Here is a 25,249-nt window from a genome sequence, read left to right on the forward strand (position 1 = left end):
CACCTATCTAACAATTAGCAATCTCCTCAAAAGAGCCATTAACAGCTGCAGAGCTCTTCAGGTACCATCTTCTTCCCTGCAGACAGTAAGAAAGCTGCACATCTCTTTACAGCATAGATTCATTCAACTGCTAATCTCTTCACTTCCATTTACAAGGGCGCTAACACCCTACAAGCTCATGGTCGTAGGGCCACTCTCCATCAATACTGCACCATGTTACACGCACCAAACCTGTAACATACCTAGTACCACAGCAACAGTCTCCCCTCTGCAGCCATGGATGTAGGCACCACCGTTCTCACTGCAGATAGTAACATACAAACGGTGTTCCTCCCCATGCCCATGCACTCTGTAACCAGCCACCGCTCTTTAGATATCAACACGGCCAGTTACCTTCTTGCTGCAACTGTTAACTAGGAGTGGACGATAAATTCCGCTCCGCCAGCGGAGTTGGTGGAATTTTGGCCACTCTGTGCTATGCTTGTAATGCGGAGTTCTGGCCAAATTTTGCAAACCACCCTCTGGCAAACTCTTTTCTCATACACGGCTTGCCAACAGTAAGTTGGCAAGCAGGAATTGGCATCCTGTAGCGTGATTTTTGATGATTTTCTTACCGTGAACGGTTGTGACCGGTCATGACTGTTCATGGTGAGAAATCTGCCACTCCAGTAGATAATCTACTTGAGCGGCAGCACAAGCAGCTCGAGCAGTAGCGCCCTCTGGTGCACCAAATATTGCTGTTCACACTGATTTTTCAGCGCAGAACGCGCTTCCGGCACTAAAAATCAGCGCAACATACTGATTTCTGCCCTCTCACAGAACTCCGCAGAATATCACAGATTTTTAATGCAGCTCTGTGGAATTCCGCAGAGTGAAACAATGAAAGTTCTGCCCACCCCTACTATTTACACACCTGCTACGTCACAGAAACCATAACCACAAACACTGGACTGGTCACCTACCACCTGCCACTAATACAGCCACTAACTGTCATCTTGGATCCAGCACTTCATTCGGCCAATCGTTTATTCCTTCGGCCGAGCTAGCAGCAGGTGCTGTCTGCTGTGTGAGGTAGAATCGTCTACTTCTAGTTGGATGAGGTGAGGTACTGTGATTCCTCTCATGGAAAGTCTTCTACATTTAATGAACTTGAGCTGGTGATATTCTGGCTTGAAGAGGGCAGTCAGGTTGTTTCCCACCCATGATAATGGTGCAGGCACTCGGCCTCGCATTAGTCTCATACGCAGACGACGCACAGTTGATTCTAACGCTCACCCCTGACTCACAGCAGTCCTCCTTAGGATTAAACGCTTCTCTCAAGGAGGTCACAGACTGGATGTCCGACAGCAGCCTGAAGCTCAATGGAGGAAACCAAAGGTGGTGGTTGTCGGCTACAATCCGCCAAATGGAGTGAACTAGCGTGGCCAGATCGCCCAGGAGATCGACCCGAACCCTCCTCAGTGGCAGTAAAAAACCTTGGTTTTTGGTTGGATAACAAATTGACAGTGGAAAGCCAAGCCAAGAACCTGTCTGCGACCTGTTTCGGGTTACTGAGAACATTAAGAAAAGTCATTCAGCGGCTGCCTCCGACATCAAGGTCTAATTAACTATGGGCTGGACTATGGCAACTCTCTATTTTTTGGGAAGCCCTTAGTACGTCCTAAGATGTCTACAGGTTGTAGAGAACGCAGCGGCGCGTTCCCTTCCGCAGCTTCCTAAATATTGCTCGGCTGCTCCAGCCTTGGTTGTGCTGCATTGGCTCCCAGTAGATCCATTTCAAAGTTCTATGCATGGCCCAACGAGCACTTCGCAGAAAAGGTCCTCTCTCATGTGTCAACTCTTAAAACCCTACAACCCCAGGAGATCATTACGTTCTAGGAATTCCAATCTGTTGAAGGTGTCCAGGATCAGGATAACAAGATGTGGCGGTCGCTCCAGCGCATACTTGACACCTAAACTATGGAAAGACCTCCTGTCCATTGCCAGATGTGATCTCTCTGGATCGCATTTAGAAAACTCCTGAAGGCACATCTGTTCTAGCTGTCAGGTCACGTCCACCTTGGTCCAGATTAGAAGGTGTGTTTGTCTCAGCACTAGGAGGGCCGCGAGGGTAGCCAGGCGCTATTTAAAACCACTAGAACAGAATAATCATGGAATTGAGCTGCCTTTGATCCATTAAGACACTCTCAACACAAATGTAGAGATGAGGACAACTAGAAAGGGCATACACCTTGTCCTGATGCTGGCCCTACGCAAGTTCACCAGAAATGGACCGAAACGTATACTCCGTCACGCTGATATTGCCCAAAAAAAAGAATATGCAATTGATTGTACAAAATAAAACCTGTGACAACTCATTTCTTGGCAGCATTCTGAACTTGTATACCCCTATTTTCACACAGCCCCCTCTTGAATGCTCAGATGAAACACCATTTGTGTTAGATCTGCACAAGATCTTCACTTAATTGGTAGCTGTACAATGTATAGTGAGTATGTCTTATTGTAAAATATATGTATATATTTTCCGTCATAATCAATCTGACACGTGAATTAACAGTAATTTAATCAATGAAGGAGCCCACTGAATCATGGGAAGTAATACAGAATTTGCAGCCGATGGGCGGTGGCCACCACAAATGTGCGTGCTTGCCCCGGTGTGGATGGCGCCCTCTGAAGAGATGTTTAATCTTGACAGGCAGGCTCACAGATGGTTTTGGCTTTGGGGTGAAGGTCAGGCACACAGTAAACAAAGCTCAGATTTTGGTTCATTGTTGTTGGGAGCCGGTTAAATAACACATTTGTGATTGGCAGATAAGGGGTCTCCCTTTAGAACGACGCTCATTGGCAGCCATGTGACATCACTTAAGTACAAGGGCGGCCTTCCTCGGCTGTCTCTTGTAGCTCCTGGACTGCTGCCGAGCCATCTAGTGGGCCCAGTGCTGCCGACGTCACCAGCACGTCCACACCCAGCAGGCCTCACAAGCGGCCCTACAACTACAGTGAATATTTGACACAACTACTGAGAGCATCCTTCACACTGCACCACACCTGGCACACACATTCAAGTTCTTCTGACACACCAGCTCACGTCTTACCTACCTACACCCCCAGCCTGAAGACCTCACTTAAACACACCACACACTCAGAATGGCATCAAAGCCGCTAATGGGAAAGAGGCCTCGAGTCGTGGCAACCATCTGATGCTGAGTAACAGACAACAGGACAACCCAGCAGAATGACACCGGTGGCAGAGGTACATTATCACACCTAGGAGGCCACTATTCAAATATCCCTTTGCTACCAATGCACTAGTAAGCGCCAACCTTACCGACTACTATCAGGGGCGACTCAGCATTAAAAAATACCGAAAAGAACCAAACGCAACGTGAATTCCCCACTCAGGCTGCCCATGAGAAGCCAACAAGGTGGTATTCCAGAGTGTAAAAGCAGTTTATGGACATCCGCCTGATGGGAAGGCGCTATATAAATCACTGAAAATAAAATACAACAGCCCACCGCTCAAATTAACTCATATTTGCCTATACTAATCTACCACTAATACTTTTGGGCTCTGGAGTACCGTGCTACTCGCCGAAAAGCAACTCAAAGCCTCGGCAGGGAGAATACGCGCTATATAAATACTATTACAATTACAATAAAAGCAACTCAGGCCTTTGAGTTATGCTTTTGTGTAAAGCATGCCTTGCCTTCTGCCCCACCCCTTTGTGAATTCTCAGTTTCCTGGAAACGCACAATGCTGCCCTGGCAGGGAGCACGGACGGGACTCCTGAAAGACTTTTAGAGAGACCAGACTGACACATTTTTAGCAGAACCAGCAGGAAAAGAGCAGCTTGTCAGCAATCATGTGGAATAACTTGCAAAGGCAGAGCTGGAAGGGCAGAATCTGGGTTTTTACTGTTTATTCCAGAAATAATGCGTTGCTGTGTGTTAATGGTGTGACCTGGTTCAGGGACCAGCAAGGGTACCCACAGCCCCAGGGCAAGTGGAGTGGACTCACACCCTTGTTTAATAATGGGGGCGAGGAGGTGGTCACTGTCTGAGCTGTCGACCACGCCTCGAGCCCGCTCAAAATCCTGTGATCCTGGGCAAATCACTAAGGGCCGGATTTACAGTTTGGTGGAGGGGTTACTCTGTCACAACGGTGATGGATATCCTGTCCGCCCAAATATAAATTACATTATATCCTAACTGAATGTGTCCTTGAGTAATGTAACTGGTGCTCATGTAAAGCGCTCCAATACCTTCAGGTTGTGTTCGTGCTGTATAGAAGTGGAAAAAAAAGTTGCAAAAAATATTGACAGTAACGGGCTGTGGGCTCTCACATCCCAGTATCTCCGGTACCACTGCACCCGCTGCATTATTGATCACGACACCCCTGGAGTGGGTCAGATCGCCCCCTAAATGAATCACAGCTGTTTTTCTTTGGCAGGAAGGGACTGGGGAGGGGATTGCCCTGTTTTACCATACATGCACATGTGCGCATGTTTCTAGGGTGGATAGGTTCATATTAAGAAGTTTTTTCCTCCATCCCTCTTGGTGGGTGTGGCGCTCCCTAGCAGGAGAGGCAGACATGGCAGCTCTGAATGAGGATGGGTACCCCTGAAAGGAGGATACGTACCCCTGAAATCCTGGTAGAGCTTGTAGGACGTTCCCCACAGAGAGGGCCCTAACAGCAATGAATGACCCCATGACCTGCCTTCACCCCACTGCTCTTATTCAATGATCACTGGTTCACCATCCAAGATGACTGAGTGAGTGCAGTTAAGCCTTTCACTGCCGGGTGGCTTGCACACCTCTGTATGGATCTTTAGGCTGTTAAGAAGCATTTACCCCTCTGGTTTCTCGGTGCACCTGTACAAAATATACATTGTTTCAGCACATTGCAGGTTACCTATAGCTGCAAATCCTGCATCAAGATCTTGCTCCTGCCTGAAGAGGTGATAAAACACGTGGAGATATTTTCATGTTTCAAAAACATTTACTCAGTATTTTCTTCCATTTTCCAAACGGACAAACAACTGTCCTATAATGTTAACCAAGGAAACACCACAGATGCGTGGGATTTTGCCATGGAATGTAGTCTCCCTGACTTCACTTGCCGTGGGACCTGAGCCACAGTCTCACTGACGTCACTGACAGTGGACGCTCTCAGTCAGACCTGAGCCACAGTCTCACTGACGTCACTGGCAGTATGAGCTCTCAGTTAGACCTGGACCAGTGTCTCACTGACGTCACTGACAGTGGCAGCTCTCAGCCAGACATTAACCAGAGTCTCACTGACTTCACTGGCATTGAGAGCTCTCAGTCAGACTTGAGTCTGAGTTTCACAGACTTCACTGACAGTAGTAGCTCTCAGTCAGACCTGGAGCAGAGTCTCACTGACTTCACTGGCAGTGGAAGCTCTCAGTCAGTCTTTAGGCAGAGTCTCACTGACTTCACTGGCAGTGGGAGCTCTCACTCAGACATTAACCAGAGTCTCACTGACTTCACTGGCAGTGGGAGCTCTCAGTCACTCCTGAGCGTGAGTCTCACTGACTTCAGTGGGAGCTCTCAGTCCCTACTGAGCATGAGTCTCGCTGACTTCACTGGCAGTGGGAGCTCTCAGTCACTTCTGAGCGTGAGTCTCACTGACTTTACTGGCAGCGGGAGCTCTCAGTCACTCCTGAGCGTGAGTCTCGCTGACTTTATTGGCAGTGGGAGCTCTCAGTCACTCCTGAGCGCAAGCGTGAGTCTCGCTGACTTCACTGGCAGTGGGGGCTCTCAGTCACTCCTGAGCGTGAGTACCACTGACTTCACTGGCAGACATTAACCAGAGTCTCACTGACTTCACTGGCATTGGGAGATCTCAGTCAGAGTTGAGTCTGGGTCTCACTGACTTCACTGGCAGTAGGAGCTCTCAGTCAGACCTGGAGCAGAGTCTCACTGACTTCACTGGCAGTGGAATCTCTCACTCAGATATTAAGCAGAGTCTCACTGACTTACTGGCAGTGGGAGCTCCCAATCAGACATTAACCAGCGTCTCACTGACTTCACTGACAGTGGGAGCTCTTATTCACTCCTGAGTCAGTGCCTCGCTGACTTCACTGGGAGCGGGAGCTCTCAGTCACTCCTAAGCGTGAGTCTCTCTGACTTCACTGGCAGTGGGAGCTCTCAGTCATTCCTGAATGTGTCTCACTGACTTAACTGGCAGTGGGAGCTCTCAGTCAGACCTGAGCCAGAGTTTCACTGACTTCACTGGCAGTGGGAGCTCTCAGTCAGACCTCGACCAGTGTCTCACTGACTACACTGGCAGTGGGAACTCTCAGTCAGACATTAGCCAGAGTCTCACTGGCTTCACTGGCATTGAGAGCTCTCAGTCAGACTTGAGTCTGGGTCTCACCGACTTCACTGGCAGTAGGAGCTCTCAGTCAGACCTGGAGCAGGGTCTCACTGACTTCACTGGCAGTGGAAGCTCTCAGCCAGACTTGAGTTTGGGTTTCACTAACTTCACGGGCAGTGGGAGCTCTCAGTCAGACATTAACCATAGTCTCAGTGACTTCACTGGGAGTAGGAGCTCTCTGTCAGACCTGAGCCAGAGTCTCACTGACTTCACTGGCAGTAGGAGCTCCCAGTCACTCCTGAGCCAGAGTCTCACTGACTTCACTGGCAGTGGGAGATCTCAGTCACTCCCGAGAGTGAGTCTCGCTGGCTTCAGTGGGAGCTCTCAGTCCCTACTGAGCGTGAGTCTCGCTGACTTCAGTGGCAGTGGGAGCTCTCAGTCATTCCTGAGCGTGAGTCTCACTGACTTCAATGACAGTGGGAGCTCTAAGTCACTCCTGAGTATTAGCGTGAGTCTCACTGACTTCACTGGCAGTGGGAGCTCTCAGCCAGACCTGGACCAGTGTCTCACTGACTTCACTGGCAGTGGGAGCTCTCAGTCAGACCTGGAGCAGAGTCTCACTGACTTCACTGGCAGTGGGAGCTCTCAGTCAGTCCTTAGGCAGAGTCTCACTGACTTCACTAGCAGTGGGAGCCCTCAGTCAGACCTGGACCAGTGTCTCACTGACTACACTGGCAGTGGGAGCTCTCAGTCAGACATTAACCAGAGTCTCACTGCCTTCACTTGCAGTGGGAGCTCTCAGTCACTTCTGAGCGTGAGTGTCACTGACTTTACTGGCAGTGGGAGCTCTCAGTCACTCCTGAGTGCAAGCGTGAGTCTCGCTGACTTCACTAGCAGTGGGAGGTCTCAGTCAGACCTGGACCACTGTCTCACTGACTACACTGGCAGTGGGAGCTCTCAGTCAGACATTAACCAGAGTCTCACTGACTTCACTGGCAGTGGGAGCTCTCAGCCAGACCTGGACCAGTGTCTCACTGACTTCACTGGCAGTGGGAGCTCTCAGCCAGACCTGGACCAGTGTCTCACTGACTACACTGGCAGTGGGAGCTCTGAGTCAGACATTAACCAGAGTCTCACTGACTTCACTGGCATTGGGAGCTCTCAGTCAGTCCTTAGGCAGAGTCTCACTGACTTTACTGGCAGTGGGAGATCTCAGTCAGACCTGGACCAGTGTCTCACTGACTACACTGGCAGTGGGAGCTCTCAGTCAGACATTAACCAGAGTCTCACTGACTTCACTGGCATTGGGAGCACTCAGTCAGTCCTTAGGCAGAGTCTCACTGACTTTACTGGCAGTGGGAGCTCTCAGTTAGACCTGAGCCAGAGTCTCACTGAGTTCACTGGCAGTGAGAGCTCTCAGCCAGACTTGAGTCTGGGTTTCACTGACTTCACTGGCAGTAGGAGCTCTCAGTCAGACCTGGAGCAGAGTCTCACTGACTTCACTGGCAGTGGGAGCTCTCAGTCAGTCCTTAGGCAGAGTCTCACTGACTTCACTAGCAGTGAGAGCCCTCAGTCAGACCTGGACCAGTGTCTCACTGACTACACTGGCAGTGGGAGCTCTCAGTCAGACATTAACCAGAGTCTCACTGCCTTCACTTGCAGTGGGAGCTGTCAGTCACTTCTGAGCGTGAGTGTCACTGACTTTACTGGCAGTGGGAGCTCTCAGTAACTCCTGAGCGCAAGCGTGAGTCTCGCTGACTTCACTGGCAGTGGGAGCCCTCAGTCAGACCTGGACCAGTGTCTCACTGACTACACTGGCAGTGGAAGCTCTCACTCAGACATTAACCAGAGTCTCACTGACTTCACTGGCAGTGGGAGCTCTCAGTCAGACTTGGAGCAGAGTCTCACTGACTTCACTGGCAGTGGGAGCTCCTGATTCTCACTGAATTCACTGGCAGTGGGAGCTCTCAGTCAGACCTGAGCCAGAGTCTCACTGACTTCACTGGCAGTGGGAGCTCTCAGTCAGACATTAACCAGAGTCTCACTGACTTCACTGGCAGCGGGAGCTCCTGATTCTCACTGAGTTCACTGGCAGTGGGAGTTCTCAGTCAGACCTGAGCCAGAGTCTCACTGACTTCACTGGCAGTGGGAGCTCTCGGTCACTCCTGAGCGTGAGTCTCACTGACTTCACTGGCAGTGGGAGCTCTCAGTCACTCCTGAGTCTTACTGACGTCACTGGCAGTGGGAGCTCTCAGTCAGACCTGGAGCAGAGTCTCACTGACTTCACTGGCAGTGGAATCTCTCACTCAGATATTAAGCAGAGTCTCACTGACTTACTGGCAGTGGGAGCTCCCAATCAGACATTAACCAGCGTCTCACTGACTTCACTGACAGTGGGAGCTCTTATTCACTCCTGAGTCAGTGCCTCGCTGACTTCACTGTGAGCGGGAGCTCTCAGTCACTCTTAAGCGTGAGTCTCGCTGACTTCACTGGCAATGGGAGCTCTCAGTCATTCCTGAGCGTGAGTCTCACTGACTTCAATGACAGTGGGAGCTCTAAGTCACTCCTGAGTATTAGCGTGAGTCTCACTGACTTCACTGGCAGTGGGAGCTCTCAGCCAGACCTGGACCAGTGTCTCACTGACTTCACTGGCAGTGGGAGCTCTCAGTCAGACCTGGAGCAGAGTCTCACTGACTTCACTGGCAGTGGGAGCTCTCAGTCAGTCCTTAGGCAGAGTCTCACTGACTTCACTAGCAGTGGGAGCCCTCAGTCAGACCTGGACCAGTGTCTCACTGACTACACTGGCAGTGGGAGCTCTCAGTCAGACATTAACCAGAGTCTCACTGCCTTCACTTGCAGTGGGAGCTCTCAGTCACTTCTGAGCGTGAGTGTCACTGACTTTACTGGCAGTGGGAGCTCTCAGTCACTCCTGAGTGCAAGCGTGAGTCTCGCTGACTTCACTAGCAGTGGGAGGTCTCAGTCAGACCTGGACCACTGTCTCACTGACTACACTGGCAGTGGGAGCTCTCAGTCAGACATTAACCAGAGTCTCACTGACTTCACTGGCAGTGGGAGCTCTCAGCCAGACCTGGACCAGTGTCTCACTGACTTCACTGGCAGTGGGAGCTCTCAGCCAGACCTGGACCAGTGTCTCACTGACTACACTGGCAGTGGGAGCTCTGAGTCAGACATTAACCAGAGTCTCACTGACTTCACTGGCATTGGGAGCTCTCAGTCAGTCCTTAGGCAGAGTCTCACTGACTTTACTGGCAGTGGGAGATCTCAGTCAGACCTGGACCAGTGTCTCACTGACTACACTGGCAGTGGGAGCTCTCAGTCAGACATTAACCAGAGTCTCACTGACTTCACTGGCATTGGGAGCACTCAGTCAGTCCTTAGGCAGAGTCTCACTGACTTTACTGGCAGTGGGAGCTCTCAGTTAGACCTGAGCCAGAGTCTCACTGAGTTCACTGGCAGTGAGAGCTCTCAGCCAGACTTGAGTCTGGGTTTCACTGACTTCACTGGCAGTAGGAGCTCTCAGTCAGACCTGGAGCAGAGTCTCACTGACTTCACTGGCAGTGGGAGCTCTCAGTCAGTCCTTAGGCAGAGTCTCACTGACTTCACTAGCAGTGAGAGCCCTCAGTCAGACCTGGACAAGTGTCTCACTGACTACACTGGCAGTGGGAGCTCTCAGTCAGACATTAACCAGAGTCTCACTGCCTTCACTTGCAGTGGGAGCTGTCAGTCACTTCTGAGCGTGAGTGTCACTGACTTTACTGGCAGTGGGAGCTCTCAGTAACTCCTGAGCGCAAGCGTGAGTCTCGCTGACTTCACTGGCAGTGGGAGCCCTCAGTCAGACCTGGACCAGTGTCTCACTGACTACACTGGCAGTGGAAGCTCTCACTCAGACATTAACCAGAGTCTCACTGACTTCACTGGCAGTGGGAGCTCTCAGTCAGACTTGGAGCAGAGTCTCACTGACTTCACTGGCAGTGGGAGCTCCTGATTCTCACTGAATTCACTGGCAGTGGGAGCTCTCAGTCAGACCTGAGCCAGAGTCTCACTGACTTCACTGGCAGTGGGAGCTCTCAGTCAGACATTAACCAGAGTCTCACTGACTTCACTGGCAGCGGGAGCTCCTGATTCTCACTGAGTTCACTGGCAGTGGGAGTTCTCAGTCAGACCTGAGCCAGAGTCTCACTGACTTCACTGGCAGTGGGAGCTCTCGGTCACTCCTGAGCGTGAGTCTCACTGACTTCACTGGCAGTGGGAGCTCTCAGTCACTCCTGAGTCTTACTGACGTCACTGGCAGTGGGAGCTCTCAGTCAGACCTGGAGCAGAGTCTCACTGACTTCACTGGCAGTGGAATCTCTCACTCAGATATTAAGCAGAGTCTCACTGACTTACTGGCAGTGGGAGCTCCCAATCAGACATTAACCAGCGTCTCACTGACTTCACTGACAGTGGGAGCTCTTATTCACTCCTGAGTCAGTGCCTCGCTGACTTCACTGTGAGCGGGAGCTCTCAGTCACTCTTAAGCGTGAGTCTCGCTGACTTCACTGGCAATGGGAGCTCTCAGTCACTCCTAAGTGTGTCTCACTGACTTAACTGGCAGTGGGAGCTCTCAGTCAGACCTGAGCCAGAGTTTCACTGACATCACTGGCAGTGGGAGCTGTCTGTCACTCCGGACTCTGAGTCTTGCTGACTTCACTGGCAATGGGAGCTCTCAGTCACTCCTGAGCGTGAGTCTCGCTGACTTCACTGGCAGTGGGAGCTCTCAGTCAGACCTCGACCAGTGTCTCACTGACTACACTGGCAGTGGGAGCTCTCAGTCAGACAATAGCCAGAGTCTCACAGGCTTCACTGGCATTGAGAGCTCTCAGTCAGACTTGAGTCTGGGTCTCACCGACTTCACTGGCAGTAGGAGCTCTCAGTCAGACCTGGAGCAGAGTCTCACTGACTTCACTGGCAGTGGAAGCTCTCAGCCAGACTTGAGTTTGGGTTTCACTGACTTCACTGGCAGTGGGAGCTCTCAGTCAGACATTAACCATAGTCTCAGTGACTTCACTGGGAGTGGGAGCTCTCAGTCAGACCTGAGCCAGAGTCTCACTGACTTCACTGGCAGTAGGAGCTCCCAGTCACTCCTGAGCCAGAGTCTCACTGACTTCACTGGCAGTGGGAGCTCTCAGTCCCTCCTGAGCGTGAGTCTCACTGACTTCACTGGCAGCCGGAGCTCTCAGTCACTCCTGAGAGTGACTCTCGCTGGCTTCAGTGGGAGCTCTCAGTCCCTACTGAGCGTGAGTCTTGCTGACTTCAGTGGCAGTGGGAGCTCTCAGTCATTCCTGAGCGTGAGTCTCACTGACTTCACTGACAGTGGGAGCTCTAAGTCACTCCTGAGTACTAGCGTGAGTCTCACTGACTTCACTGGCAGTGGGAGCTCTCAGCCAGACCTGGACCAGTGTCTCACTGACTTCACTGGAAGTGGGAGCTCTCAGCCAGACCTGAACCAGTGTCTCACTGACTACACTGGCAGTGGGAGCTCTCAGTCAAACATTAACCAGAGTCTCACTGACTTCACTGGCATTGGGAGCTCCCAGTCAGTCCTGAGGCAGAGTCTCACTGACTTTACTGGCATTGGGAGATCTCAGTCAGACCTGGACCAGTGTCTCACTGACTACACTGGCAGTGGGAGCTCTCAGTCAGACATTAACCAGAGTCTCACTGACTTCACTGGCATTGGGAGCACTCAGTCAGTCCTTAGGCAGAGTCTCACTGACTTTACTGGCAGTGGGAGCTCTCAGTTAGACCTGAGCCAGAGTCTCACTGAGTTCACTGGCAGTGAGATCTCTCAGCCAGACTTGAGTCTGGGTTTCACTGACTTCACTGGCAGTAGGAGCTCTCAGTCAGACCTGGAGCAGAGTCTCACTGACTTCACTGGCAGTGGGAGCTCTCAGTCAGTCCTTAGGCAGAGTCTCACTGACTTCACTAGCAGTGGGAGCCCTCAGTCAGACCTGGACCAGTGTCTCACTGACTACACTGGCAGTGGGAGCTCTCAGTCAGACATTAACCAGAGTCTCACTGCCTTCACTTGCAGTGGGAGCTCTCAGTCACTTCTGAGCGTGAGTGTCACTGACTTTACTGGCAGTGGGAGATCTCAGTCACTCTTGAGCGCAAGCGTGAGTCTCGCTGACTTCACTGGCAGTGGGAGCTGTCAGTCAGACCTGGACCAGTGTCTCACTGACTACACTGGCAGTGGGAGGTCTCAGTCAGACATTAACCAGAGTCTCAGCAAGACCTGGACTAGTGTCTCACTGACTTCACTGGCAGTGGGAGCTCTCAGCCAGACCTGGACCAGTGTCTCACTGACTACACTGGCAGTGGGAGCTCTCAGTCAGACATTAACCAGAGTCTCACTGACTTCACTGGCATTGGGAGCTCTCAGTCAGTCCTTAGGCAGAGTCTCACTGACTTTACTGGCAGTGGGAGATCTCAGTCAGACCTGGACCAGTGTCTCATTGACTACACTGGCAGTGGGAGCTCTCAGTCAGACATTAACCAGAGTCTCACTGACTTCACTAGCAGTGGGAGCCCTCAGTCAGACCTGGACCAGTGTCTCACTGACTACACTGGCAGTGGGAGCTCTCAGTCAGACATTAACCAGAGTCTCACTGCCTTCACTTGCAGTGGGAGCTCTCAGTCACTTCTGAGCGTGAGTGTCACTGACTTTACTGGCAGTGGGAGCTCTCAGTCACTCCTGAGTGCAAGCGTGAGTCTCGCTGACTTCACTAGCAGTGGGAGGTCTCAGTCAGACCTGGACCACTGTCTCACTGACTACACTGGCAGTGGGAGCTCTCAGTCAGACATTAACCAGAGTCTCACTGACTTCACTGGCAGTGGGAGCTCTCAGCCAGACCTGGACCAGTGTCTCACTGACTTCACTGGCAGTGGGAGCTCTCAGCCAGACCTGGACCAGTGTCTCACTGACTACACTGGCAGTGGGAGCTCTCAGTCAGACATTAACCAGAGTCTCACTGACTTCACTGGCATTGGGAGCTCTCAGTCAGTCCTTAGGCAGAGTCTCACTGACTTTACTGGCAGTGGGAGATCTCAGTCAGACCTGGACCAGTGTCTCACTGACTACACTGGCAATGGGAGCTCTCAGTCAGACATTAACCAGAGTCTCACTGACTTCACTGGCATTGGGAGCACTCAGTCAGTCCTTAGGCAGAGTCTCACTGACTTTACTGGCAGTGGGAGCTCTCAGTTACACCTGAGCCAGAGTCTCACTGAGTTCACTGGCAGTGAGAGCTCTCAGCCAGACTTGAGTCTGGGTTTCACTGACTTCACTGGCAGTAGGAGCTCTCAGTCAGACCTGGAGCAGAGTCTCACTGACTTCACTGGCAGTGGGAGCTCTCAGTCAGTCCTTAGGCAGAGTCTCACTGACTTCACTAGCAGTGGGAGCCCTCAGTCAGACCTGGACCAGTGTCTCACTGACTACACTGGCAGTGGAAGCTCTCAGTCAGACATTAACCAGAGTCTCACTGCCTTCACTTGCAGAGGGAGCTGTCAGTCACTTCTGAGCGTGAGTGTCACTGACTTTACTGGCAGTGGGAGCTCTCAGTAACTCCTGAGCGCAAGCGTGAGTCTCGCTGACTTCACTGGCAGTGGGAGCCCTCAGTCAGACCTGGACCAGTGTCTCACTGACTACACTGGCAGTGGAAGCTCTCACTCAGACATTAACCAGAGTCTCACTGACTTCACTGGCAGTGGGAGCTCTCAGTCAGACTTGGAGCAGAGTCTCACTGACTTCACTGGCAGTGGGAGCTCCTGATTCTCACTGACTTCACTGGCAGTGGGAGCTCCTGATTCTCACTGACTTCACTGGCATTGAGAGCTCTCAGTCAGACTTGAGTCTGAGTTTCACAGACTTCACTGACAGTAGTAGCTCTCAGTCAGACCTGGAGCAGAGTCTCACTGACTTCACTGGCAGTGGAAGCTCTCAGTCAGTCTTTAGGCAGAGTCTCACTGACTTCACTGGCAGTGGGAGCTCTCACTCAGACATTAACCAGAGTCTCACTGACTTCACTGGCAGTGGGAGCTCTCAGTCACTCCTGAGCGTGAGTCTCACTGACTTCAGTGGGAGCTCTCAGTCCCTACTGAGCATGAGTCTCGCTGACTTCACTGGCAGTGGGAGCTCTCAGTCACTTCTGAGCGTGAGTCTCACTGACTTTACTGGCAGCGGGAGCTCTCAGTCACTCCTGAGCGTGAGTCTCGCTGACTTTATTGGCAGTGGGAGCTCTCAGTCACTCCTGAGCGCAAGCGTGAGTCTCGCTGACTTCACTGGCAGAGGGGGCTCTCAGTCACTCCTGAGCGTGAGTACCACTGACTTCACTGGCAGACATTAACCAGAGTCTCACTGACTTCACTGGCATTGGGAGATCTCAGTCAGAGTTGAGTCTGGGTCTCACTGACTTCACTGGCAGTAGGAGCTCTCAGTCAGACCTGGAGCAGAGTCTCACTGACTTCACTGGCAGTGGAATCTCTCACTCAGATATTAAGCAGAGTCTCACTGACTTACTGGCAGTGGGAGCTCCCAATCAGACATTAACCAGCGTCTCACTGACTTCACTGACAGTGGGAGCTCTTATTCACTCCTGAGTCAGTGCCTCGCTGACTTCACTGGGAGCGGGAGCTCTCAGTCACTCCTAAGCGTGAGTCTCTCTGACTTCACTGGCAGTGGGAGCTCTCAGTCACTCCTGAATGTGTCTCACTGACTTAACTGGCAGTGGGAGCTCTCAGTCAGACCTGAGCCAGAGTTTCACTGACTTCACTGGCAGTGGGAGCTCTCAGTCAGACCTCGACCAGTGTCTCACTGACTACACTGGCAGTGGGAGCTCTCAGTCAGACATTAGCCAGAGTCTCACTGGCTTCACTGGCATTGAGAGCTCTCAGTCAGACTTGAGTCTGGGTCTCACCGACTTCACTGGCAGTAGGAGCTCTCAGTCAGACCTGGAGCAGGGTCTCACTGACTTCACTGGCAGTGGAAGCTCTCAGCCAGACTTGAGTTTGGGTTTCACTAACTTCACGGGCAGTGGGAGCTCTCAGTCAGACATTAACCATAGTCTCAGTGACTTCACTGGGAGTAGGAGCTCTCAGTCAGACCTGAGCCAGAGTCTCACTGACTTCACTGGCAGTAGGAGCTCCCAGTCACTCCTGAGCCAGAGTCTCACTGACTTCACTGGCAGTGGGAGATCTCAGTCACTCCCGAGAGTGAGTCTCGCTGGCTTCACTGGGAGCTCTCAGTCCCTACTGAGCGTGAGTCTCGCTGACTTCAGTGGCAGTGGGAGCTCTCAGTCATTCCTGAGCGTGAGTCTCACTGACTTCAATGACAGTGGGAGCTCTAAGTCACTCCTGAGTATTAGCGTGAGTCTCACTGACTTCACTGGCAGTGGGAGCTCTCAGCCAGACCTGGACCAGTGTCTCACTGACTTCACTGGCAGTGGGAGCTCTCAGTCAGACCTGGAGCAGAGTCTCACTGACTTCACTGGCAGTGGGAGCTCTCAGTCAGTCCTTAGGCAGAGTCTCACTGACTTCACTAGCAGTGGGAGCCCTCAGTCAGACCTGGACCAGTGTCTCACTGACTACACTGGCAGTGGGAGCTCTCAGTCAGACATTAACCAGAGTCTCACTGCCTTCACTTGCAGTGGGAGCTCTCAGTCACTTCTGAGCGTGAGTGTCACTGACTTTACTGGCAGTGGGAGCTCTCAGTCACTCCTGAGTGCAAGCGTGAGTCTCGCTGACTTCACTAGCAGTGGGAGGTCTCAGTCAGACCTGGACCACTGTCTCACTGACTACACTGGCAGTGGGAGCTCTCAGTCAGACATTAACCAGAGTCTCACTGACTTCACTGGCAGTGGGAGCTCTCAGCCAGACCTGGACCAGTGTCTCACTGACTTCACTGGCAGTGGGAGCTCTCAGCCAGACCTGGACCAGTGTCTCACTGACTACACTGGCAGTGGGAGCTCTCAGTCAGACATTAACCAGAGTCTCACTGACTTCACTGGCATTGGGAGCTCTCAGTCAGTCCTTAGGCAGAGTCTCACTGACTTTACTGGCAGTGGGAGATCTCAGTCAGACCTGGACCAGTGTCTCACTGACTACACTGGCAGTGGGAGCTCTCAGTCAGACATTAACCAGAGTCTCACTGACTTCACTGGCATTGGGAGCACTCAGTCAGTCCTTAGGCAGAGTCTCACTGACTTTACTGGCAGTGGGAGCTCTCAGTTAGACCTGAGCCAGAGTCTCACTGAGTTCACTGGCAGTGAGAGCTCTCAGCCAGACTTGAGTCTGGGTTTCACTGACTTCACTGGCAGTAGGAGCTCTCAGTCAGACCTGGAGCAGAGTCTCACTGACTTCACTGGCAGTGGGAGCTCTCAGTCAGTCCTTAGGCAGAGTCTCACTGACTTCACTAGCAGTGGGAGCCCTCAGTCAGACCTGGACCAGTGTCTCACTGACTACACTGGCAGTGGGAGCTCTCAGTCAGACATTAACCAGAGTCTCACTGCCTTCACTTGCAGTGGGAGCTGTCAGTCACTTCTGAGCGTGAGTGTCACTGACTTTACTGGCAGTGGGAGCTCTCAGTAACTCCTGAGCGCAAGCGTGAGTCTCGCTGACTTCACTGGCAGTGGGAGCCCTCAGTCAGACCTGGACCAGTGTCTCACTGACTACACTGGCAGTGGAAGCTCTCACTCAGACATTAACCAGAGTCTCACTGACTTCACTGGCAGTGGGAGCTCTCAGTCAGACTTGGAGCAGAGTCTCACTGACTTCACTGGCAGTGGGAGCTCCTGATTCTCACTGAATTCACTGGCAGTGGGAGCTCTCAGTCAGACCTGAGCCAGAGTCTCACTGACTTCACTGGCAGTGGGAGCTCTCAGTCAGACATTAACCAGAGTCTCACTGACTTCACTGGCAGCGGGAGCTCCTGATTCTCACTGAGTTCACTGGCAGTGGGAGTTCTCAGTCAGACCTGAGCCAGAGTCTCACTGACTTCACTGGCAGTGGGAGCTCTCGGTCACTCCTGAGCGTGAGTCTCACTGACTTCACTGGCAGTGGGAGCTCTCAGTCACTCCTGAGTCTTACTGACGTCACTGGCAGTGGGAGCTCTCAGTCAGACCTGGAGCAGAGTCTCACTGACTTCACTGGCAGTGGAATCTCTCACTCAGATATTAAGCAGAGTCTCACTGACTTACTGGCAGTGGGAGCTCCCAATCAGACATTAACCAGCGTCTCACTGACTTCACTGACAGTGGGAGCTCTTATTCACTCCTGAGTCAGTGCCTCGCTGACTTCACTGTGAGCGGGAGCTCTTAGTCACTCTTAAGCGTGAGTCTCGCTGACTTCACTGGCAATGGGAGCTCTCAGTCACTCCTAAGTGTGTCTCACTGACTTAACTGGCAGTGGGAGCTCTCAGTCAGACCTGAGCCAGAGTTTCACTGACATCACTGGCAGTGGGAGCTGTCTGTCACTCCGGACTCTGAGTCTTGCTGACTTCACTGGCAATGGGAGCTCTCAGTCACTCCTGAGCGTGAGTCTCGCTGACTTCACTGGCAGTGGGAGCTCTCAGTCAGACCTCGACCAGTGTCTCACTGACTACACTGGCAGTGGGAGCTCTCAGTCAGACAATAGCCAGAGTCTCACAGGCTTCACTGGCATTGAGAGCTCTCAGTCAGACTTGAGTCTGGGTCTCACCGACTTCACTGGCATTAGGAGCTCTCAGTCAGACCTGGAGCAGAGTCTCACTGACTTCACTGGCAGTGGAAGCTCTCAGCCAGACTTGAGTTTGGGTTTCACTGACTTCACTGGCAGTGGGAGCTCTCAGTCAGACATTAACCATAGTCTCAGTGACTTCACTGGGAGTGGGAGCTCTCAGTCAGACCTGAGCCAGAGTCTCACTGACTTCACTGGCAGTAGGAGCTCCCAGTCACTCCTGAGCCAGAGTCTCACTGACTTCACTGGCAGTGGGAGCTCTCAGTCCCTCCTGAGCGTGAGTCTCACTGACTTCACTGGCAGCCGGAGCTCTCAGTCACTCCTGAGAGTGACTCTCGCTGGCTTCAGTGGGAGCTCTCAGTCCCTACTGAGCGTGAGTCTTGCTGACTTCAGTGGCAGTGGGAGCTCTCAGTCATTCCTGAGCGTGAGTCTCACTGACTTCACTGACAGTGGGAGCTCTAAGTCACTCCTGAGTACTAGCGTGAGTCTCACTGACTTCACTGGCAGTGGGAGCTCTCAGCCAGACCTGGACCAGTGTCTCACTGACTTCACTGGAAGTGGGAGCTCTCAGCCAGACCTGAACCAGTGTCTCACTGACTACACTGGCAGTGGGAGCTCTCAGTCAAACATTAACCAGAGTCTCACTGACTTCACTGGCATTGGGAGCTCCCAGTCAGTCCTGAGGCAGAGTCTCACTGACTTTACTGGCATTGGGAGATCTCAGTCAGACCTGGACCAGTGTCTCACTGACTACTCTGGCAGTGGGAGCTCTCAGTCAGACATTAACCAGAGTCTCACTGACTTCACTGGCATTGGGAGCTCTCAGTCAGTCCTTAGGCAGAGTCTCACTGACTTTACTGGCAGTGGGAGATCTCAGTCAGACCTGGACCAGTGTCTCATTGACTACACTGGCAGTGGGAGCTCTCAGTCAGACATTAACCAGAGTCTCACTGACTTCACTAGCAGTGGGAGCCCTCAGTCAGACCTGGACCAGTGTCTCACTGACTACACTGGCAGTGGGAGCTCTCAGTCAGACATTAACCAGAGTCTCACTGCCTTCACTTGCAGTGGGAGCTCTCAGTCACTTCTGAGCGTGAGTGTCACTGACTTTACTGGCAGTGGGAGCTCTCAGTCACTCCTGAGTGCAAGCGTGAGTCTCGCTGACTTCACTAGCAGTGGGAGGTCTCAGTCAGACCTGGACCACTGTCTCACTGACTACACTGGCAGTGGGAGCTCTCAGTCAGACATTAACCAGAGTCTCACTGACTTCACTGGCAGTGGGAGCTCTCAGCCAGACCTGGACCAGTGTCTCACTGACTTCACTGGCAGTGGGAGCTCTCAGCCAGACCTGGACCAGTGTCTCACTGACTACACTGGCAGTGGGAGCTCTCAGTCAGACATTAACCAGAGTCTCACTGACTTCACTGGCATTGGGAGCTCTCAGTCAGTCCTTAGGCAGAGTCTCACTGACTTTACTGGCAGTGGGAGATCTCAGTCAGACCTGGACCAGTGTCTCACTGACTACACTGGCAATGGGAGCTCTCAGTCAGACATTAACCAGAGTCTCACTGACTTCACTGGCATTGGGAGCACTCAGTCAGTCCTTAGGCAGAGTCTCACTGACTTTACTGGCAGTGGGAGCTCTCAGTTAGACCTGAGCCAGAGTCTCACTGAGTTCACTGGCAGTGAGAGCTCTCAGCCAGACTTGAGTCTGGGTTTCACTGACTTCACTGGCAGTAGGAGCTCTCAGTCAGACCTGGAGCAGAGTCTCACTGACTTCACTGGCAGTGGGAGCTCTCAGTCAGTCCTTAGGCAGAGTCTCACTGACTTCACTAGCAGTGGGAGCCCTCAGTCAGACCTGGACCAGTGTCTCACTGACTACACTGGCAGTGGGAGCTCTCAGTCAGACATTAACCAGAGTCTCACTGCCTTCACTTGCAGTGGGAGCTCTCAGTCACTTCTGAGCGTGAGTGTCACTGACTTTACTGGCAGTGGGAGATCTCAGTCACTCTTGAGCGCAAGCGTGAGTCTCGCTGACTTCACTGGCAGTGGGAGCTGTCAGTCAGACCTGGACCAGTGTCTCACTGACTACACTGGCAGTGGGAGGTCTCAGTCAGACATTAACCAGAGTCTCACTGACTTCACTGGCAGTGGGAGCTCTCAGCAAGACCTGGACTAGTGTCTCACTGACTTCACTGGCAGTGGGAGCTCTCAGCCAGACCTGGACCAGTGTCTCACTGACTACACTGGCAGTGGGAGCTCTCAGTCAGACATTAACCAGAGTCTCACTGACTTCACTGGCATTGGGAGCTCTCAGTCAGTCCTTAGGCAGAGTCTCACTGACTTTACTGGCAGTGGGAGATCTCAGTCAGACCTGGACCAGTGTCTCATTGACTACACTGGCAGTGGGAGCTCTCAGTCAGACATTAACCAGAGTCTCACTGACTTCACTAGCAGTGGGAGCCCTCAGTGAGACCTGGACCAGTGTCTCACTGACTACACTGGCAGTGGGAGCTCTCAGTCAGACATTAACCAGAGTCTCACTGCCTTCACTTGCAGTGGGAGCTCTCAATCACTTCTGAGCGTGAGTGTCACTGACTTTACTGGCAGTGGGAGCTCTCAGTCACTCTTGAGCGCAAGCGTGAGTCTCGCTGACTTCACTGGCAGTGGGAGCTGTCAGTCAGACCTGGACCAGTGTCTCACTGACTACACTGGCAGTGGGAGCTCTCAGTCAGACATTAACCAGAGTCTCACTGACTTCACTGGCAGTGGGAGCTCTCAGTCCCTCCTGAGCGTGAGTCTCACTGACTTCACTGGCAGCCGGAGCTCTCAGTCACTCCTGAGAGTGACTCTCGCTGGCTTCAGTGGGAGCTCTCAGTCCCTACTGAGCGTGAGTCTTGCTGACTTCAGTGGCAGTGGGAGCTCTCAGTCATTCCTGAGCGTGAGTCTCACTGACTTCACTGACAGTGGGAGCTCTAAGTCACTCCTGAGTACTAGCGTGAGTCTCATTGACTTCACTGGCAGTGGGAGCTCTCAGACAGACCTGGACCAGTGTCTCACTGACTTCACTGGAAGTGGGAGCTCTCAGCCAGACCTGGACCAGTGTCTCACTGACTACACTGGCAGTGGGAGCTCTCAGTCAGACATTAACCAGAGTCTCACTGACTTCACTGGCATTGGGAGCTCCCAGTCAGTCCTGAGGCAGAGTCTCACTGACTTTACTGGCAGTGGGAGATCTCAGTCAGACATGGACCAGTGTCTCACTGACTACACTGGCAGTGGGAGCTCTCAGTCAGACATTAACCAGAGTCTCACTGACTTCACTGGCATTGGGAGCACTCAGTCAGTCCTTAGGCAGAGTCTCACTGACTTTACTGGCAGTGGGAGCTCTCAGTTAGACCTGAGCCAGAGTCTCACTGAGTTCACTGGCAGTGAGAGCTGTCAGCCAGACTTGAGTCTGGGTTTCACTGACTTCACTGGCAGTAGGAGCTCTCAGTCAGACCTGGAGCAGAGTCTCACTGACTTCACTGGCAGTGGGAGCTCTCAGTCAGTCCTTAGGCAGAGTCTCACTGACTTCACTAGCAGTGGGAGCCCTCAGTCAGACCTGGACCAGTGTCTCACTGACTACACTGGCAGTGGGAGCTCTCAGTCAGACATTAACCAGAGTCTCACTGCCTTCACTTGCAGTGGGAGCTCTCAGTCACTTCTGAGCGTGAGTGTCACTGACTTTACTGGCAGTGGGAGCTCTCAGTCACTCTTGAGCGCAAGCGTGAGTCTCGCTGACTTCACTGGCAGTGGGAGCTGTCAGTCAGACCTGGACCAGTGTCTCACTGACTACACTGGCAGTGGGAGGTCTCAGTCAGACATTAACCAGAGTCTCACTGACTTCACTGGCATTGGGAGCTCTCAGTCAGTCCTTAGGCAGAGTCTCACTGACTTTACTGGCAGTGGGAGATCTCAGTCAGACCTGGACCAGTGTCTCACTGACTACATTGGCAGTGGGAGCTCTCAGTCAGACATTAACCAGAGTCTCACTGACTTCACTAGCAGTGGGAGCTGTCAGTCAGACCTGGACCAGTGTCTCACTGACTACACTGGCAGTGGGAGCTCTCAGTCAGACACTAACCAGAGTCTCACTGCCTTCACTTGCAGTGGGAGCTCTCAGTCACTTCTGAGCGTGAGTGTCACTGACTTTACTGGCAGTGGGAGCTCTCAGTCACTCCTGAGCGCAAGCGTGAGTCTCGCTGACTTCACTGGCAGTGGGAGCTCTCAGTCAGACCTGGACCAGTGTCTCACTGACTACACTGGCAGTGGGAGCTCTCAGTCAGACATTAACCAGAGTCTCACTGCCTTCACTTGCAGTGGGAGCTCTCAGTCACTTCTGAGCGTGAGTGTCACTGACTTTACTGGCAGTGGGAGCTCTCAGTCACTCCTGAGTGCAAGCGTGAGTCTCGCTGACTTCACTAGCAGTGGGAGGTCTCAGTCAGACCTGGACCACTGTCTCACTGACTACACTGGCAGTGGGAGCTCTCAGTCAGACATTAACCAGAGTCTCACTGACTTCACTGGCAGTGGGAGCTCTCAGCCAGACCTGGACCAGTGTCTCACTGACTTCACTGGCAGTGGGAGCTCTCAGCCAGACCTGGACCAGTGTCTCACTGACTACACTGGCAGTGGGAGCTCTCAGTCAGACATTAACCAGAGTCTCACTGACTTCACTGGCATTGGGAGCTCTCAGTCAGTCCTTAGGCAGAGTCTCACTGACTTTACTGGCAGTGGGAGATCTCAGTCAGACCTGGACCAGTGTCTCACTGACTACATTGGCAGTGGGAGCTCTCAGTCAGACATTAACCAGAGTCTCACTGACTTCACTAGCAGTGGGAGCTGTCAGTCAGACCTGGACCAGTGTCTCACTGACTACACTGGCAGTGGGAGCTCTCAGTCAGACACTAACCAGAGTCTCACTGCCTTCACTTGCAGTGGGAGCTCTCAGTCACTTCTGAGCGTGAGTGTCACTGACTTTACTGGCAGTGGGAGCTCTCAGTCACTCCTGAGCGCAAGCGTGAGTCTCGCTGACTTCACTGGCAGTGGGAGCTCTCAGTCAGACCTGGACCAGTGTCTCACTGACTACACTGGCAGTGGGAGCTCTCAGTCAGACATTAACCAGAGTCTCACTGCCTTCACTTGCAGTGGGAGCTCTCAGTCACTTCTGAGCGTGAGTGTCACTGACATAACTGGCAGTGGGAGCTCTCAGTCACTCCTGAGCGCAAGCGTGAGTCTCGCTGACTTCACTAGCAGTGGGAGCTCTCAGTCAGACCTGGACCACTGTCTCACTGACTACACTGGCAGTGGGAGCTCTCAGTCAGACATTAACCAGAGTCTCACTGATTTCACTGGCAGTGGGAGCTCTCAGCCAGACCTGGACCAGTGTCTCACTGACTTCACTGGCAGTGGGAGCTCTCAGCCAGACCTGGACCAGTGTCTCACTGACTACACTGGCAGTGGGAGCTCTCAGTCAGACATTAACCAGAGTCTCACTGACTTCACTGGCATTGGGAGCTCTCAGTCAGTCCCTAGGCAGAGTCTCACTGACTTTACTGGCAGTGGGAGATCTCAGTCAGTCCTTAGGCAGAGTCTCACTGACTTCACTAGCAGTGGGAGCCCTCAGTCAGACCTGGACCAGTGTCTCACTGACTACACTGGCAGTGGGAGCTCTCAGTCAGACATTAACCAGAGTCTCACTGCCTTCACTTGCAGTGGGAGCTCTCAGTCACTTCTGAGCGTGAGTGTCACTGACTTTACTGGCAGTGGGAGCTCTCAGTCACTCCTGAGCGCAAGCGTAAGTCTCGCTGACTTCACTGGCAGTGGGAGCTCTCAGTCAGACCTGGACCAGTGTCTCACTGACTACACTGGCAGTGGGAGCTCTCAGTCAGACATTAACCAGAGTCTCACTGACTTCACTGGCAGTGGGAGCTCTCAGTCAGACTTGGAGCAGAGTCTCACTGACTTCACTGGCAGTGGGAGCTCCTGATTCTCACTGAGTTCACTGGCAGTGGGAGCTCCTGATTCTCACTGAGTTCACTGGCAGTGGGAGCTCTCAGTCAGACCTGAGCCAGAGTCTCACTGACTTCACTGGCAGTGGGAGCTCTCAGTCAGACATTAACCAGAGTCTCACTGACTTCACTGGCAGTGGGAGCTCTCAGTCAGACTTGGAGCAGAGTCTCACTGACTTCACTGGCAGTGGGAGCTCCTGATTCTCACTGAGTTCACTGGCAGTGGGAGCTCTAAGTCAGACCTGAGCCAGAGTCTCACTGACTTCACTGGCAGTGGGAGCTCTCGATCACTCCTGAGCGTGAGTCTCACTGACTTCACTGGCAGTGGGAGCTCTCAGTCACTCCTGAGTCTTACTGATGTCACTGGCAGTGGGAGCTCTCAGTCAGACCTGGAGCAGAGTCTCACTGAGTTCACTGGCAGTGGGAGCTCTCAGTCACTCCTCAGTGTGAGTCTCACTGACTTCACTGGCAGTGGGAGCTCTCGGTCACTCCTGCGCGTGAGTCTCACTGACTTCACTGACAGTGGGAGCTCCTGATTCTCACTGAGGTCACTGGCAGTGGCAGCTCAGTTAAATCTCAGTGCTGACATAAACCGAGCCAAGGTCACGGCACACGTGGTCTCGTGGCAGATGGTATGAGCCAGTGACGTCACAGTTAAGAGGCCCCTTTCTAGGAATAGCAAAGCATTGGAGAGGCCCAAGGAGATTCCAGTCCTGCGAGGGGGGGGGGGGGGGCACGCGCCGAGCAGTGACTGCTGTATGTTTGCTGTGATCTTATCAACTGTGATGTGTGACTGCTGTGGGTGCAAACAGCGACTGCATTTACTTTGTGACTGCCTTGTGTGTGTCATTCTATGGCGATAGCACGTACTATGATGTGACTGATGTGTGTGTGTGTGTATGTGTGTGCACGTGTGTGTGTGTATATGTGTGTGTGGATCTGTGTGTGTGTATATGTGTGTGTGCACGTGTGTGTGGGTGTATGGGTGTGCAAGTGTGTGTGGATCTGTGTGTGGGTGTATGTGTGTGCACGTGTGTGCGTGCATATGTGTGCACGGGTGTGTGGGTGTATATGCGTGTGTACGAGT

At 52.7% G+C, this 25,249-nt stretch overlaps 2 protein-coding genes across 2 annotated transcripts; both read left to right on the top strand.

Moving 5' to 3' along the window:
• Nucleotides 1–6,185: 6,185 nt before the first annotated feature.
• On the top strand, nucleotides 6,186–14,745 carry LOC138249641 (serine-rich adhesin for platelets-like). The gene is made up of 6 exons (XM_069203585.1): nucleotides 6,186–8,027; nucleotides 8,401–8,594; nucleotides 8,684–10,135; nucleotides 10,956–12,554; nucleotides 12,668–13,922; nucleotides 14,194–14,745. The coding sequence occupies exons 1-6, from the start codon at nucleotides 6,186–6,188 to the stop codon at nucleotides 14,743–14,745; spliced, it is 6,894 nt and encodes a 2,297-aa protein (XP_069059686.1).
• A 355-nt stretch (nucleotides 14,746–15,100) lies between these two features.
• On the top strand, nucleotides 15,101–24,140 carry LOC138249642 (serine-rich adhesin for platelets-like). Its single transcript, XM_069203587.1, has 3 exons — nucleotides 15,101–16,980; nucleotides 17,801–20,287; nucleotides 20,669–24,140. The coding sequence occupies exons 1-3, from the start codon at nucleotides 15,101–15,103 to the stop codon at nucleotides 24,138–24,140; spliced, it is 7,839 nt and encodes a 2,612-aa protein (XP_069059688.1).
• Nucleotides 24,141–25,249: the final 1,109 nt, after the last annotated feature.

Source organism: Pleurodeles waltl, chromosome 8, assembly GCF_031143425.1.
Source record: "Pleurodeles waltl isolate 20211129_DDA chromosome 8, aPleWal1.hap1.20221129, whole genome shotgun sequence".
NCBI lineage: Eukaryota > Metazoa > Chordata > Amphibia > Caudata > Salamandridae > Pleurodeles > Pleurodeles waltl.